The sequence below is a fragment of the Tribolium madens genome, unplaced genomic scaffold (assembly GCF_015345945.1).
Source record: "Tribolium madens isolate multiple individuals breed KSU strain unplaced genomic scaffold, Tmad_KSU_1.1 Scaffold_11;HRSCAF=98;Tcas5.2_LG3b, whole genome shotgun sequence".
Lineage (NCBI taxonomy): Eukaryota > Metazoa > Arthropoda > Insecta > Coleoptera > Tenebrionidae > Tribolium > Tribolium madens.
The window spans coordinates 8,049,476-8,062,875 of record NW_025400975.1 but is presented as its reverse complement, the minus strand read 5'-3'; the positions used below and the strand labels follow the sequence as shown (position 1 = coordinate 8,062,875).

The 13,400-nt window shown below is 28.5% G+C and overlaps 1 protein-coding gene across 1 annotated transcript in view; it reads right to left on the bottom strand.

Moving 5' to 3' along the window:
- Window positions 1–8,211, bottom strand: part of LOC123005118 (low-density lipoprotein receptor-related protein 2) — a 110,032-nt gene extending 101,821 nt beyond the window's left edge. Inside the window, exon 1 of the mRNA XM_044398740.1 lies at window positions 7,867–8,211. Within this exon, the coding sequence (XP_044254675.1) occupies window positions 7,867–7,978 (112 nt within the window). The 5' untranslated portion in view covers window positions 7,979–8,211. The remainder of the gene's footprint in view (window positions 1–7,866) is intronic.
- Window positions 8,212–13,400: the final 5,189 nt, after the last annotated feature.

Genomic DNA, 13,400 nt, shown 5'->3' with positions numbered 1-13,400 from the left:
ATAACTTAAAAAATTTAAATGAAACACCCTATTTATTGTTTTTGCATTTAAAAGATTATTACATTTTCTTTCTAAAATTATTTACTTTCAGGTGTTTATAATCAATAACTAAAAAGATATTTAACGTTAAACACTAAAAAAAATAATTACTATTGTTTCAGTAGCCAAAAAGTGCACAGTTGCACAAGAGATGGAAAAAATATCACTTAATAATCACATTTGTATTAAACTGAATCCATTATTCTTTATTTTTACAATAAAATAATTCGAATTTCAGTATTTATAACGACTTTTACAAACTATGGATAAATCAATGGATAAGTGATCCGTGGTGGAATTACTAAAGTTGTTATAGTATCAATTCTCAGAAATTGATAAGCATTGTTGCTATAATTAATATTGAATGTTAATTATTTTTTCATTTATCAATTCTAGACATTAAAAGTTTATTTTTTTAGATAGACAATTTATCAATCTATTAGATGCAAAAATAAAAAATAGAGTGTTCCATTTAAATTTTTTAAGTTATTTAACTTTTAACAAACTTCTTCATTTATTAATCTTTACAAATGCAAAACACAAAAAAATTGCTGCAGCTTTAAATTCTGTACTTTCTTCTTTGCAGAAGTAAGCAAAAATTTCTGTAGCTGTCTTAGTTTTTGTGTAATAAATTTTTTAAAAGTGCATGTTTTCGTCAAAAAAACGTCTTATTTCTAAAACTAGGCGAAATCGACTAATAAAAGTTTAACGTAAAAACATTGTTTTAAAAAGCTACATCCAAAAATGCAAAGAAACATACGGTGTTTCATTTAAAAAAACACAAGTTTGTATTGTAACTTCTTTTTGGGACATACTGTATGGTTGAAAATAATTTTAGGTGATACACTAGATTAGTATCTATCAGTGTCCTATACATTTTTTTTAATTTTACTATTTAAAAGTCAATTCGCTGGGACACCCTGTATGTTTCTTGGCTTTTCTGAATGTAGCTTTTTATTACAATGTTTTTAAGCTAAACTTCCATTGGTTAATTTTGCTTACTTTTTGAAATACGTTGTTTTTTTACCCAAAAACCCAAAAACTAAGATAGCCAGAATTTTTCTACAACTGTGAAGAAAAAAATACCATCTCGGTGAGACACCCTTACAATATACAGGGTGCGCCAGAACTCGCGCCCCAGAGAAAAATGTCATATAAGGTAAGATACCAGGAACATGGAAAAAATGTTAAAAAAATTTTATCTATAAAAATTTCGAAGTTATGAGGGTTTAAACTTTGCACTTTGATTCTATTTATTTCTGTTGGAAAAATAATTTTACAAGGCTATTAAAAGAGGAAACAAGAAAGCTGTTTCCTAAATTGTAACTCTGTTCAATGTTATTTGTGGCTTTTAGTGTCAAAATTTTTGTCCCTTTACTAAATAATTGTAAAAAACATATACAAGATCATCAGTATCCTTAAATAGATATATAAAATGTCAAATGTCAAAAAATAAATGTCAAAATATTTTGACAGATAGAATTTTTTAAACATTTTTTTTCATGTTCCTGGGACCTCACCTTACTTGAAAATTTTCTCTGGGGCGCGAGTTCTGGCGCACACTGTATAATACAAATAAAAACAAAAATATATAAAATAAAAGCAAAAAACTATGTTTGTGAAAAATAATCACCGTATTGAGAACAAGAAGTGTATAAAGCGATGCGAGGGCCAAATATGGGTTTGCAGCGAAATAATTTGATCTTATTAGTCCTCATTAAGGATTATGGCATTCAGAATTAGGAGAGGGTTGATCGTTAGGTCGTGGGATACGCCAGATGTAACTGATATATCAACGATGTCGAGGAATTCAATATCTGCAGCAATTCACTTGATGTTCCAAGTCTAGCTATCAGTATCATTAAATGAATTAACCTTGATAAATATCTTTGGGAATAGTTCAAACATCATTAAATGTTGGTACAATGAAAGTCGATAAATTGATTTAACTGGTAGGTGAAACAATACCGTTTTTTCAATCAACTGTATCCGATTAGTGTAAATAAACATGTCATAACTTTAATCTCTCTAAGTTTGTCTGTCCTCTTTGTATAGAATAGTATGCATAGTAAAATAAGTCAATCTGTTTAGTTGTCACCCTTGTGCGGATAGAACGTGTTTTGAATTGCATATACTAACAACTCCTTTGAGGATACGCAAGATTTAACTTTTTCATCAAAGAAAGAAGGATTTATAATATCTCGAGCGAAAAATTCGAAACTCAGTAATTTGGGGAGACAAGTTTTTAAATCAGAAAATTATGTTTCAATAGGGAATTTCAGTGAGATCATGCAAAGCAAAAAATTGCTTCCAATATTTATTTAAACAATTATGCAACCAATATTCGCCTTAAAGTCGCTCTGCAAATATTTTTAATAAAATTAGAAAATAAATTAACAAATAAAATTAACATTAAGTCTTCTGCAGCATTCGAGATACTCTCCATGAATCATGCAAATGTGAAAGATATTCAAATTGCCTTTGCCGAGCAGTAATCTCTCCCTCGCATTTAAGAGACATCTAATTAAAATACTTAGTGCAGTGATACGGTTTTGTTATCATGTGCCTTTGTAATGTCTTTATTGAAAATGTAGGCGGATAACTATCAAAGTGTATCATTAGACAACATTACATATTCCTGATTTTTATTTCAAAAAGAATGAAAATCAATAGCATCCACACCAGAAAAAATCGGATTTGCACAGTAAAAATAATAATAAAATTTGATTTTAATTTTAAAATTTAAAGAATTTTTAATCTTGGTTACATAAAAATGTGTGCCCCCTGCGCAAGAATGTTATTTATTATTGGTACTTATTTTTATATTATTATTTTTACATTTATTTATTTTTACACCTGAAAAAGGCAAAAATAGCAACATTTTTGACCTCTTGTTGAAATTTTTTGCTTGTTTTTAGCGAAATTTTGCGAAATAATTGCGTTTCTGTCTTAAAAAAATAGTGATTTTTGACTCAGTATATGGCAAAATCTCGGGAAAAAACGGTATTTTCATGTAAAAATCTGCTTAACTCTCGAAAAAGGCAAAAGTGACATTACGTTCAGCCTAATTTTGTGTTTTTTAGGCTTGTTTTGAACAAAATTTGCGAAATAATTGCGTTTTTAGCTTGAGAAATGCAAAAATTATATAATTTTCGACTTAATTTGCTGATTTTTTGGTTTGTTTTCGACTAATTTTGTGGTTTTTCTGCTTATTTTTGTCTTAATTTATATCAAAGACCACTTAAATTCAGTAAAACTAGAAAAATAACATCAATATCAATTCTTTTTGTGATTCTTAGGCGTGTTTAGACAAGATTTTACAAAATAAATGAGCCTCTGGTTGAAAAACGAAGTAACTCGAGTGAAACAAACAAAAAAAACGAACCAATGTCGATTTAATTTTGTAATTTCTCTAGCTTGTTTAAACGAAAATTTTCAAAATTTTTTTGTTTGAATGTTTGAATAAGGCAAAAATAACGACATTTTTGGCCTATTTTGTTGTTTGTTTTTCAACGATTTGCGATTTATTATTATTTATTTGCATTTATTATTATTGTTACTGGGCCTTTAATATTTTTACTATATATTTATTATTATTGGAGGGTGGTATATGTATTTGCAAGGGTCCCTGCGCAAGAATGATTTTAGCAAGAGCTGGAAACTGCGCACAAATGATAATCAGTCTAATCAGCGTACGCCATTCTTTGCACTACTGTGCTCGTGATACCACAATTTTGTTTTTGAACGCTTTGCGATATTCCAATTTTGCTCGGAAGTATTGTTTGTAAATGTGCAAATATTAATTAAATTAATAATCAAATCTGGCCAAAATGAGTTTTATTTTTCTAATTTTTAGAGCGTTTGAGCACCTTTTTGAAATAAATTTTGCTAAAACTAACTAAAAATGTACCAAACTAGATTCTAATTGATATTATTTTGGCTTGTTTCAATCTATTTACTTCGTTTACGAACCAGAAATTCATTTATTTTCGAAATCATGGCAAAGCATGCCTAAAAATTACAAAAATAAATCACAATTAATATTATTTTATTTGTTTCATTCGTTTTTAAGTAAAATTTTGTCAAAAAATGAAACAAGAAACAGAAAATTTAGTCGTTAAACACGTTTTTGAACTAAAATCTCAATTTTTTGCAAATGTTTGTTAAAACAAACCAAAAAAAAACCACCAAGTCAAGTCATTATTTTTACCTTTATCAAGTGTTTTGGCATGTTTTTCAAGTAAAAGCAAAATTTCATAAAAAATGAGCCGAAAATTTAACAAATCTGGTCAAAATTATTGTTATTTTTGCATTTTTAGAGTGCTTAAGCACGTTTTTGAAATAATAAAACAATTTTCAAAAAAATTCCTAAAAATGGCTGAAAATTTACCAAATTAGATTCTAACTGATATTAATTTAGCTTGTTACGCTATATTTACTTCGTTTTCTATACAAAAATTCATTTATCTTGCAAAATCTAAAAATTTACCAAATCTTTATTTGGCATTTCTTATTTTTCCTGTGCATTTATTATTTTACGGTGCATTTCTTATTTTTACTGTGCATTTATTACTTTTATTTTGTACTCAATGTGGGTGCTTTTATCAACTAATTTCAGTAGATAAAGTAGTCTTTTATCGTCTAGTGAAATAAAGTAATTTTTATCTACTGTTTATATTTCACTTTGACCAAGAAAATCTGGTAGTTGAGTTCAAAATAAAACGATACCACAATTTTGTTTTTAAGCGCTTTGCGATATTCCCATTTTGCTTGGAAACATTTTGTTTGTAAAATATTTGAATTTATTGTTTATTATTCATTTATTATTTTTACTGTGCATTTATTATTTTACTGTGCATTTATTATTTTTACTATGCATTTATAATTTTTACTGTGCATTTATTAATTTTTACTGATCAAAAATACTCTTGAGTGCAAAAAAAACGCAAATTGTTAAAAAGAAAATTGTCAAAATTTTCAGAGATTTACATAGTGTGAAAAATGTTGTTCCCAAAAAATTTTGATCAGTATAAAATGATAAAATTTTTGCACAGTAAAAAATTAAAAATGATCAGTATAATATAACATTTTGCCCAAAAATAATAAATGCTAAGTAAAGCACGCACAGTATTTTAGTGTAATTTGTTCAGTAAAAAAATCCAATTTACACAGTAAAAATAATAAACGCTCAGTAACTTTAATCAAAATTAGTAAAACAACATAAAATTTAAAGAATTTTCAGTCTTGGTTACATAACAATGTATGGCCCCTGCGCAAGAATGGTATTTATTATTGGTACTTATTTTTATATTACTCAATATTTATTATTATTGGAGGGTGGTATACGTATTATCAAGGGCCCCTGCGCAAGAATGATTTTAGTAAGAGCTGGAAACTGCGCACAAATGGTAATCAGTCTAATCAGCGTACGCCACTCTTTGCACTGCTGTGCTCCTGATACCACAATTTTGTTTTTAAACGCTATGCGATATTCCCATTTTGCTCGGAAACATTTTGTTCGTAAAATGTGTGAATTTATTATTTTTACCATGCATTTATTATTTTTACTGTGCATTTATTATTTTTACTATGTATTTATTATGTTACACTGCATTTATTATTTTACTGTGCATTTATTTTTTTTACTGTGCATTTATTATTTTTACTATGCATTTATTATTTTTAGTATGCACTTATTATTTTTACTCTGCATTTGTTATTTTTAGTGTGCATTTATTAATTTTTACTGATCAAAAATACTCTTGAATGCAAAAAAACGCAAATTGTCAAACTGTTCAGAGATTTACATAGTGTGAAAAAGGTTGTTCCCAAAAAGGTTAGAAAACTATCAAAACAAATGTATTATTTGGTGGTCTTGCCAGTATAATGTCATAGTCAGTGTTAAAAACGAAATGAAAAAACATGGAAGAACTTGATAGAAGTTTGGAAGATGCCTGACAATTATAAAATTGTGAATTGTGAGAAAGACAACGTCAAAAAATGGTTTTATTAACATTTATTACATTATTAAAAAAACAATTTGCGTTTATTTTGCACTCAAGTGCACTTATCGCTTGAATAATATACTGTGCATTTTATAATTGTATTTTCTCCAAATCACACTTTTGTAAAAACATTCACTCAGAAACGAACTAATTTTTTTAATAACAAAAAAATAGGTATATAAAAATTCATTTTCAAAAATCAAAGTTTGACATACACAGCTAAAATTTTCCATAGTTTTTCTTGGAAAGGTTATAAACAGTGCAAAATATAATAAAACACAATCAAATAACCGTTCTACAAGTCATTTATGGCATTTATGTGCAACACTATTCCTTTTATAAACTAGAACTAGTGTCAAAAGTCAATATTACGAAACTTGTTTTCTCATATCAATTTAACAAATGCCCATCTTGAGAATTATAATCGATTTTAACAATAATGTATTCACTAAAAGGGACTAAAAATCAATGAGGAAATTTTAAAATATTGATGGTTTCACCTTAAAATATCAAATTTCTCGATGAATTCTTGGTACAAACACATTATTGTTTCCACAAACAATGGCTTTTATTTGATCTATACTGTCGACCATCGGGTTTGTGAATTACGCCTAATTAGCCCTTAATCTATATCCCTTGTAAACCACATTCTCCGTTTCTGATTTAGAGCAAATTAAGCAAATTTTTCAATGATAATTTGTTATTACGTAGGATCAAAAAGCAAAATGTAACTAACAATTAGTTTAATTTTTTCGTAACAGTTGACCTTGGTAACAAACAGGAACCAAAAAAAAACAAATAAATTACTAGCTGTAACAATAATAATAATAATAATATGTTTTTTGCCTTTAATGAGAAAATATTTTTCATAAAGCGCAATGAAGAATTTTTTAATTACTTTAATTATAGAAAGAAATTAAACAATGCGGTTTTGAAATAATTATTACCATTTATCAAATATTTTTATTTGGAGTAAAACTGAATGTTTTCGAATTAAATCACTAATCGGCAACAAAATGTAATAAACTGTAACGATTGTGGAAATTGCAACAAAAAAGGAATTTTATCGGTGGAAAAATTTCGAAAACTGGAAACATTTTGTTACAATGGATAATTATCATGAGAATTTGAGTCGTAGCAACTGTTCAAAACTATTCAAACGTAATGAACTTTTCCCTAATTGAGAAGATTATTCTTTCGTTTCTCTTGCAATCAAGTTGCACTTTAAAATTAATTTACGAATACCTGACATTGAATTTAAACGATCATTTGTCTGTAAAAAGCGCAACGAATCTGAGCTTTAAGCCCTTCCATTTATTGTTTGAAGCGTATGATGAGCACATACCAAACAAATTACATTTTTGTTGAAATATTTAAATTATTTGTGTAATTTAGATATCCGTTTCCACTCTATTTTAAGAACAATACAGTTGGGAAAAATAAGGTTTCTCGGTCACCTTTAGTAATAACGGGCCCAACAAATGAATAAAGAACTCATCTCATGGCAAAAATTAAAATATTGCAGTGATTTATTTAGAAATTGCGAAACGAATTCACCACGTAAGCATTAAGAATGAGGACATAAACAATATCGTGATCCACATTTCCTCCAAAAGGACGATAAATTTTCATTACATGGACGAATAACTGTTAAATGCATTAACAGTTGTTTAAAACGTGGCAACTTTTCGAATTTGAAACTTGTAAATTGCACTTTTTTGCCTCAATAATTGCGTGAAAATATATTCACGTTGGGTTATTAACCTGAAGAGAGTCGTGTGGGGGTCTAGGTTGGATAGCGGAGTTGAATAAAAATTCCTACCTGGACCAGGTGCCAGTCTGGAATCCGCAATGACCAGGAAAATAGTCCAACAACAAAATACCAAAATTGACAAGTAGTTTAAATAACTCGGGTTTCCCCCGAACCACCTCATGGTACCCAACAAAACACACACTCAACAATTAATATTCAAACAAAACAAAACATAACAAGGGTTGGGGATGGTCTTATCCGAACTGGAACATTGTAACACAGCTTCCGGGTTTAGTACACCATGCACATTTTTTTTGGGAAAATCGTCGATTTTTCGTATTTTTTAACTACTTTCGCTCCCACACCGAACCTAACCGTCAACGGCCGCTCGCGGACTGAGAACATCGTGTTGCTTGCAATTCCGTAGCGCCTGCCCTGTACCAGGTAACACCGAATACTCTTCTCTCGAATTGTATAATTCCAAGGTTGAACTTGTTATGCTACAAGAGATGCTGAGGCTTCAGCGACAACAACCACAGACGATTCTTCAAATTTCACCTTTATACCTTTGATACACTTCGTTAGGTTTTCAACAATCAGTGCCTATTGATGACAATTAGAACTCTTGCGATCAATGTGGCCTGGATTCGCAAACTAAGTTGGCAACAGTGAGGAACAGGTGTCAACTTTTTTCAGAATCAATGATATTTTTTCGGCGTGAATGCACGAGCGACGAAGGGGTGAGTGTCTTACATGCGACAAAATTATTCGCACATACAGAGTGAACAACATGTGTAGGATTAAACTTAAAAAAATGGAAACAAATCAAACGCACTGTAAAAATAATAAATGCACAGTAAAGTAATAAACGCACAATAAATAACAAATGCACAGTAAAATAATAAATGCACAGTAAAAATAATAAATGGACAATAAGAATAATAAATGCACAGTAAAAGTAATAAATGCACAGTAAAATAATAAGTGCACAGTAAAATAATAAATGCACAATAAAAACAATAAATGCACAGTAAAATAATAAATGCACAGTAAAAATACTAAATGCACAGTAAAGATAATAAATGCGCAATAAAATAATAAATGCACAGAAAAATAATAAATGCACAGTAAAGGCAATGAATAAATGTCTAGTAAAACTAATTAATTTAATATTCATATTTTTACAAACAAAATGTTTCCGAGCAAAATCGGAATATCGCAAAGCGTTCAAAAATTGAGTACCATTTATGCGCAGTTTCCAGGCCTTTCTAAAACCATTCTTGCGCATTCTAAATTTTTCCACCGATAAAATTCCTTTTTTGTTGCAATTTCCACAATGGTTACATTTTATTACATTTTTGATGCCGAATCGTGATTTAATTCAACAACATTTATTTTAACTCCCAACTCGAACAAACAGTAATAAAAATATTTGATAATTGGTAATAATTACTTAAAAACCGCATTGTTTAATTTCTTTCTATAATTACAGTTGTTATGGGAAGTGATACTAAAAAAATTAACTCATTAGGTACTTTCCTTCTTCAGGGGGCTTTATGAAAAATATTTTCTCATTAAAGGCAAAAAAACTTTGATCATATTATTATTGTCAGCCAGTAATTTATTTGTTTTTTTTTTTGGTTCCTGTTTGTCACCAAGATCAAACGTTACGAAAAAATTGAACTAATTATTAGTTGAACAAAAACCAAGAAGATCCAAGAAGAAGAATAATTATTAGTTACATTTTGCTTTTTGATCTTACGTAATAACAAATTATCATTGAAAAATTTGCTTAATTTGCTCTAAATCAGAAACGGAGAATGTAGTTTACAAGGGATATAGATTAAGGGCTAATTAGGAGTAATTCACAAACCCGATGGTCTACAGTATAGATCAAATAAAAGCCATTGTTTGTGGAAGAATTCATCGAGAAATTTGATATTTTAAGGTGAAAGCATCAATATTTTAAAATTTCCTAATTGATTTTTAGTTCCTTTTAGTGAATACATTATTGTTAAAATCGATTATAATTCTCAAGATGGGCATTTGTTAAATTGATATGAGAAAACAAGTTTCGTAATACTGACTTTTGACACTAGTTCTAGTTTATAAAAGGAATAGTGTTGCACATAGATGCCACAAATGACTTCTAGAACGGTTATTTGATTGTGTTTTATTATATTTTGCACTGTTTAATATTTCCAAGAAAAACTATGAAAAATTTTAGCTGTGTATGTCAAACGTTGATTTTTGAAATGAATATTCATATACCTATTTTTTTTTATTAAAAAATTGAGTTCATTTCTGAGTGAATGTTTTTACAAAAGTGTGATTTGGAGAAAATACAATTATAAAATGCACAGTATATTATTCAAGCGATAAGTACACTTGAGTGCAAAATAAACGCAAATTGTTTTTTTAATAATGTAATAAATGTTAATAAATCCATTTTTTTGACGTTGTCTTTCTCACAATTCACAATTTTATAATTGTCAGGCATCTTCCAAACTTCTATCAAGTTCTTCCATGTTTTTCCATTTTGTGGAAAATTTTGCATTCAAGAGTATTTTTGATCAGTAAAAATTAATAAATGCATACTAAAAATAATAAATGCCTAGTAAAAATAATAAATGCACAGTAAAAAAAATAAATGCACAGTAAAATAATAAATGCACTGTAACATAATAAATACATAGTAAAAATAATAAATGCACAGTAAAAATAATAATTGCACAGTAAAAATAATAAATGCATGGTAAAAATAATAAATACACACATTTTACGAACAAAATGTTTCCGAGCAAAATGGGAATATCGCATAGCGTTTAAAAACAAAATTGTGGTATCAGGAGCACAGCAGTGCAAAGAGTGGCGTACGCTGATTAGACTGATTACCATTTGTGCGCAGTTTCCACCTCTTACTAAAATCATTCTTGCGCAGGGGCCCTTGATAATACGTATACCACCCTCCAATAATAATAAATATTGAGTAATATAAAAATAAGTACCAATAATAAATACCATTCTTGCGCAGGGGCCATACATTGTTATGTAACCAAGACTAAAAATTCTTAAAATTTTATGTTGTTTTACTAATTTTGATTAAAGTTACTGAGCGTTTATTATTTTTACTGTGCAAATTGGATTTTTTACTGAACAAATTACACTAAAATACTGTGCGTGCTTTACTTAGCATTTATTATTTTTGTGCAAAATATTATATTATACTGATCATTTTTAATTTTTTACTGTGCAAAAATTTTATCATTTTATACTGATCAAAATTGAATTATTTACTGATCGCTTTATTACTACCCCAAAAAATATGATTTCAGGGCTCCCAAACTGTCTCTAGTCACGTATTATACATTTATCATTTATACCTAACTCACTGACATTGCGATTTTCGTGGTTAGTAGAGCTACAAAGTCGGTTAAATGAATAAAGTTCGCGGTTCTATGCTGATTATTCCGAGCAAATAAAAAACAACTATCTATTGATCCATACTGTAGCATCCAAAAATAAAGCTAAACAAAAAATAGAGTGTTTTTTTACAACTCATCTACATGATTGAAGTGTGAACTAAAACATTATACAGAATTATCACTTATCAGAAATAGGTCACTGAATTTTAACTGAAAGAACATTTTTTTTTGCAACTTTAAAAAACCTTCGAATAGATTATGTCCTCTATATTTTTGATGTTCAAAGGCTCGAATGTAGCTCTTTATGTAGCAATAAATACAGGCTGTTTCCAAATTCGCACTCCAGAAAACCATGCCAAGTAAGTTAAGATAGCAGTTAAAAAAATTCTAACTAAAAAATTCTAAATAAAAATTTCGAAGTGAGAGTTTAAATTTTGTACTTTGACTCTATTTGTTTTTGTTGGAAAAATAATTTTACAATTTTTTTGCTATAGACTATTAAAAGACGAAACAAAAAAGTTGTAGTTGTTCCTTAACTGAGTACTAAACATATCGGTCATATGTCAAAAAATAATTGTTAAAATTTTTTGGTAGATAAGATTTTTTTAACATTATTTTTCTCTGGAGCGTGAGTTCTGGAACAGCCTGTATGTCTAATAAAAAAGAAATAATTGCAATTTTTAAAAAATCGAATATTTATATGTATTACCTGTACAAAGTTTTAAGGAGTACCAAGTAGGTACATGAAAAACTAAAAAAATATCAAAACTGTAAAACTTGATTCAAAAAAATTACCAAATTAAATATTTATATTATTTTATTAATTATTCAACTTTAAGCAAATATTATTTTTAAAGACATAATTTTTGTCTAGCTTCAACATTTCGGTAAAATCAAAACATTTCAAAAGTAGCGAAACAAATTTTTCACAAAATTTTTACAAATAATCCGTAACAAAAACAGTGTATTTGAATTATCTGGTGGAAAACTCTCCAATGCGGTAAATTATAACAGCGATTCGTATTATTAATGCAAATTATTGTATGCAAATGAAAATTTCTGGCAACTATTCTGCAATAATTTTTATTCAGACTCTTGAATGTGCAAGAAATGAATAGAGATTGTTGGGTAACTTATGCGACATTTGGGTTATAAACACGGTTACGAGAGCTTTCCTAGTCTGCATATAATATTTGTATGTAAATCTAAACATTATGTTTTAAAACTACTTAAAAAATCTGGTGTGAACATCACACGACTTTCCTTATCCTTATTATTTGGAAAACATCCTAATAACGACAATAATTTAGGAGGTGCAGTTTTTTTTTAGTTCGTTATCCATTATTATTATTTTATCACATTTTACTGTTTAATAAGATATATTTCATGATTCTAAATAATTTGTATCCCCAAGAATTTTTTGTAATGCGGCCGACTTTTACCAATTGTTTCGTACTACGTCCCCTTGCTACATGCTACATAATTTCAAAAATTATATTTTTGCTAAATTGCATAAAAAAATTGGATTTGGCTCAAGAAAATAGGAGACTTCAATGAGCGATGAAGCTGGAAACATCTCAAAAAATGACTAAAATAAGCCAGTAAAAAATACATTAGCAAACATGTTTGCGAAAGAATAATAAAAATCCCATGGGTGGTGTGATGTAGAAGCTAATGAAGCTATTAAACTACTACCAGCTGCTATCAACCAATCAAAGCTATTATAAGGTTAGTAACGGAAACTTTACTTAAATAGAATTCCAACGTATCTCATAATTAGATTAAATTTTTAAATAAATATGAAAAAACAATTCTTTACATATTTCGAGTTTCTAGTCACTTATGGTCGTTTCCTGCTTCACGCCTGGTTTAATGAAATAACCATTCTAGAATAATTCCAGTCTGTGAAACTTATCTTATTTTTTTTGTAACAGCGGTTTTAGAGGCACTTTTGTGCAAAATTTGTTATTACATTTTTTGTAATGAGGGTAAAAAATGACTTTCATTTTTTGTACAAATACTTAATTTTTAGCATTGCAATATTTGCAATTACTGTTTTGTGTGTTCCCGGAAATGTTCTGCAAACAATAATAATTAGAAGCTTCATTACATAGTTACGTATACATTCATAGACGTTACTGTATGCCAGCTTTTTAACAAACATACAAATTTTATAAA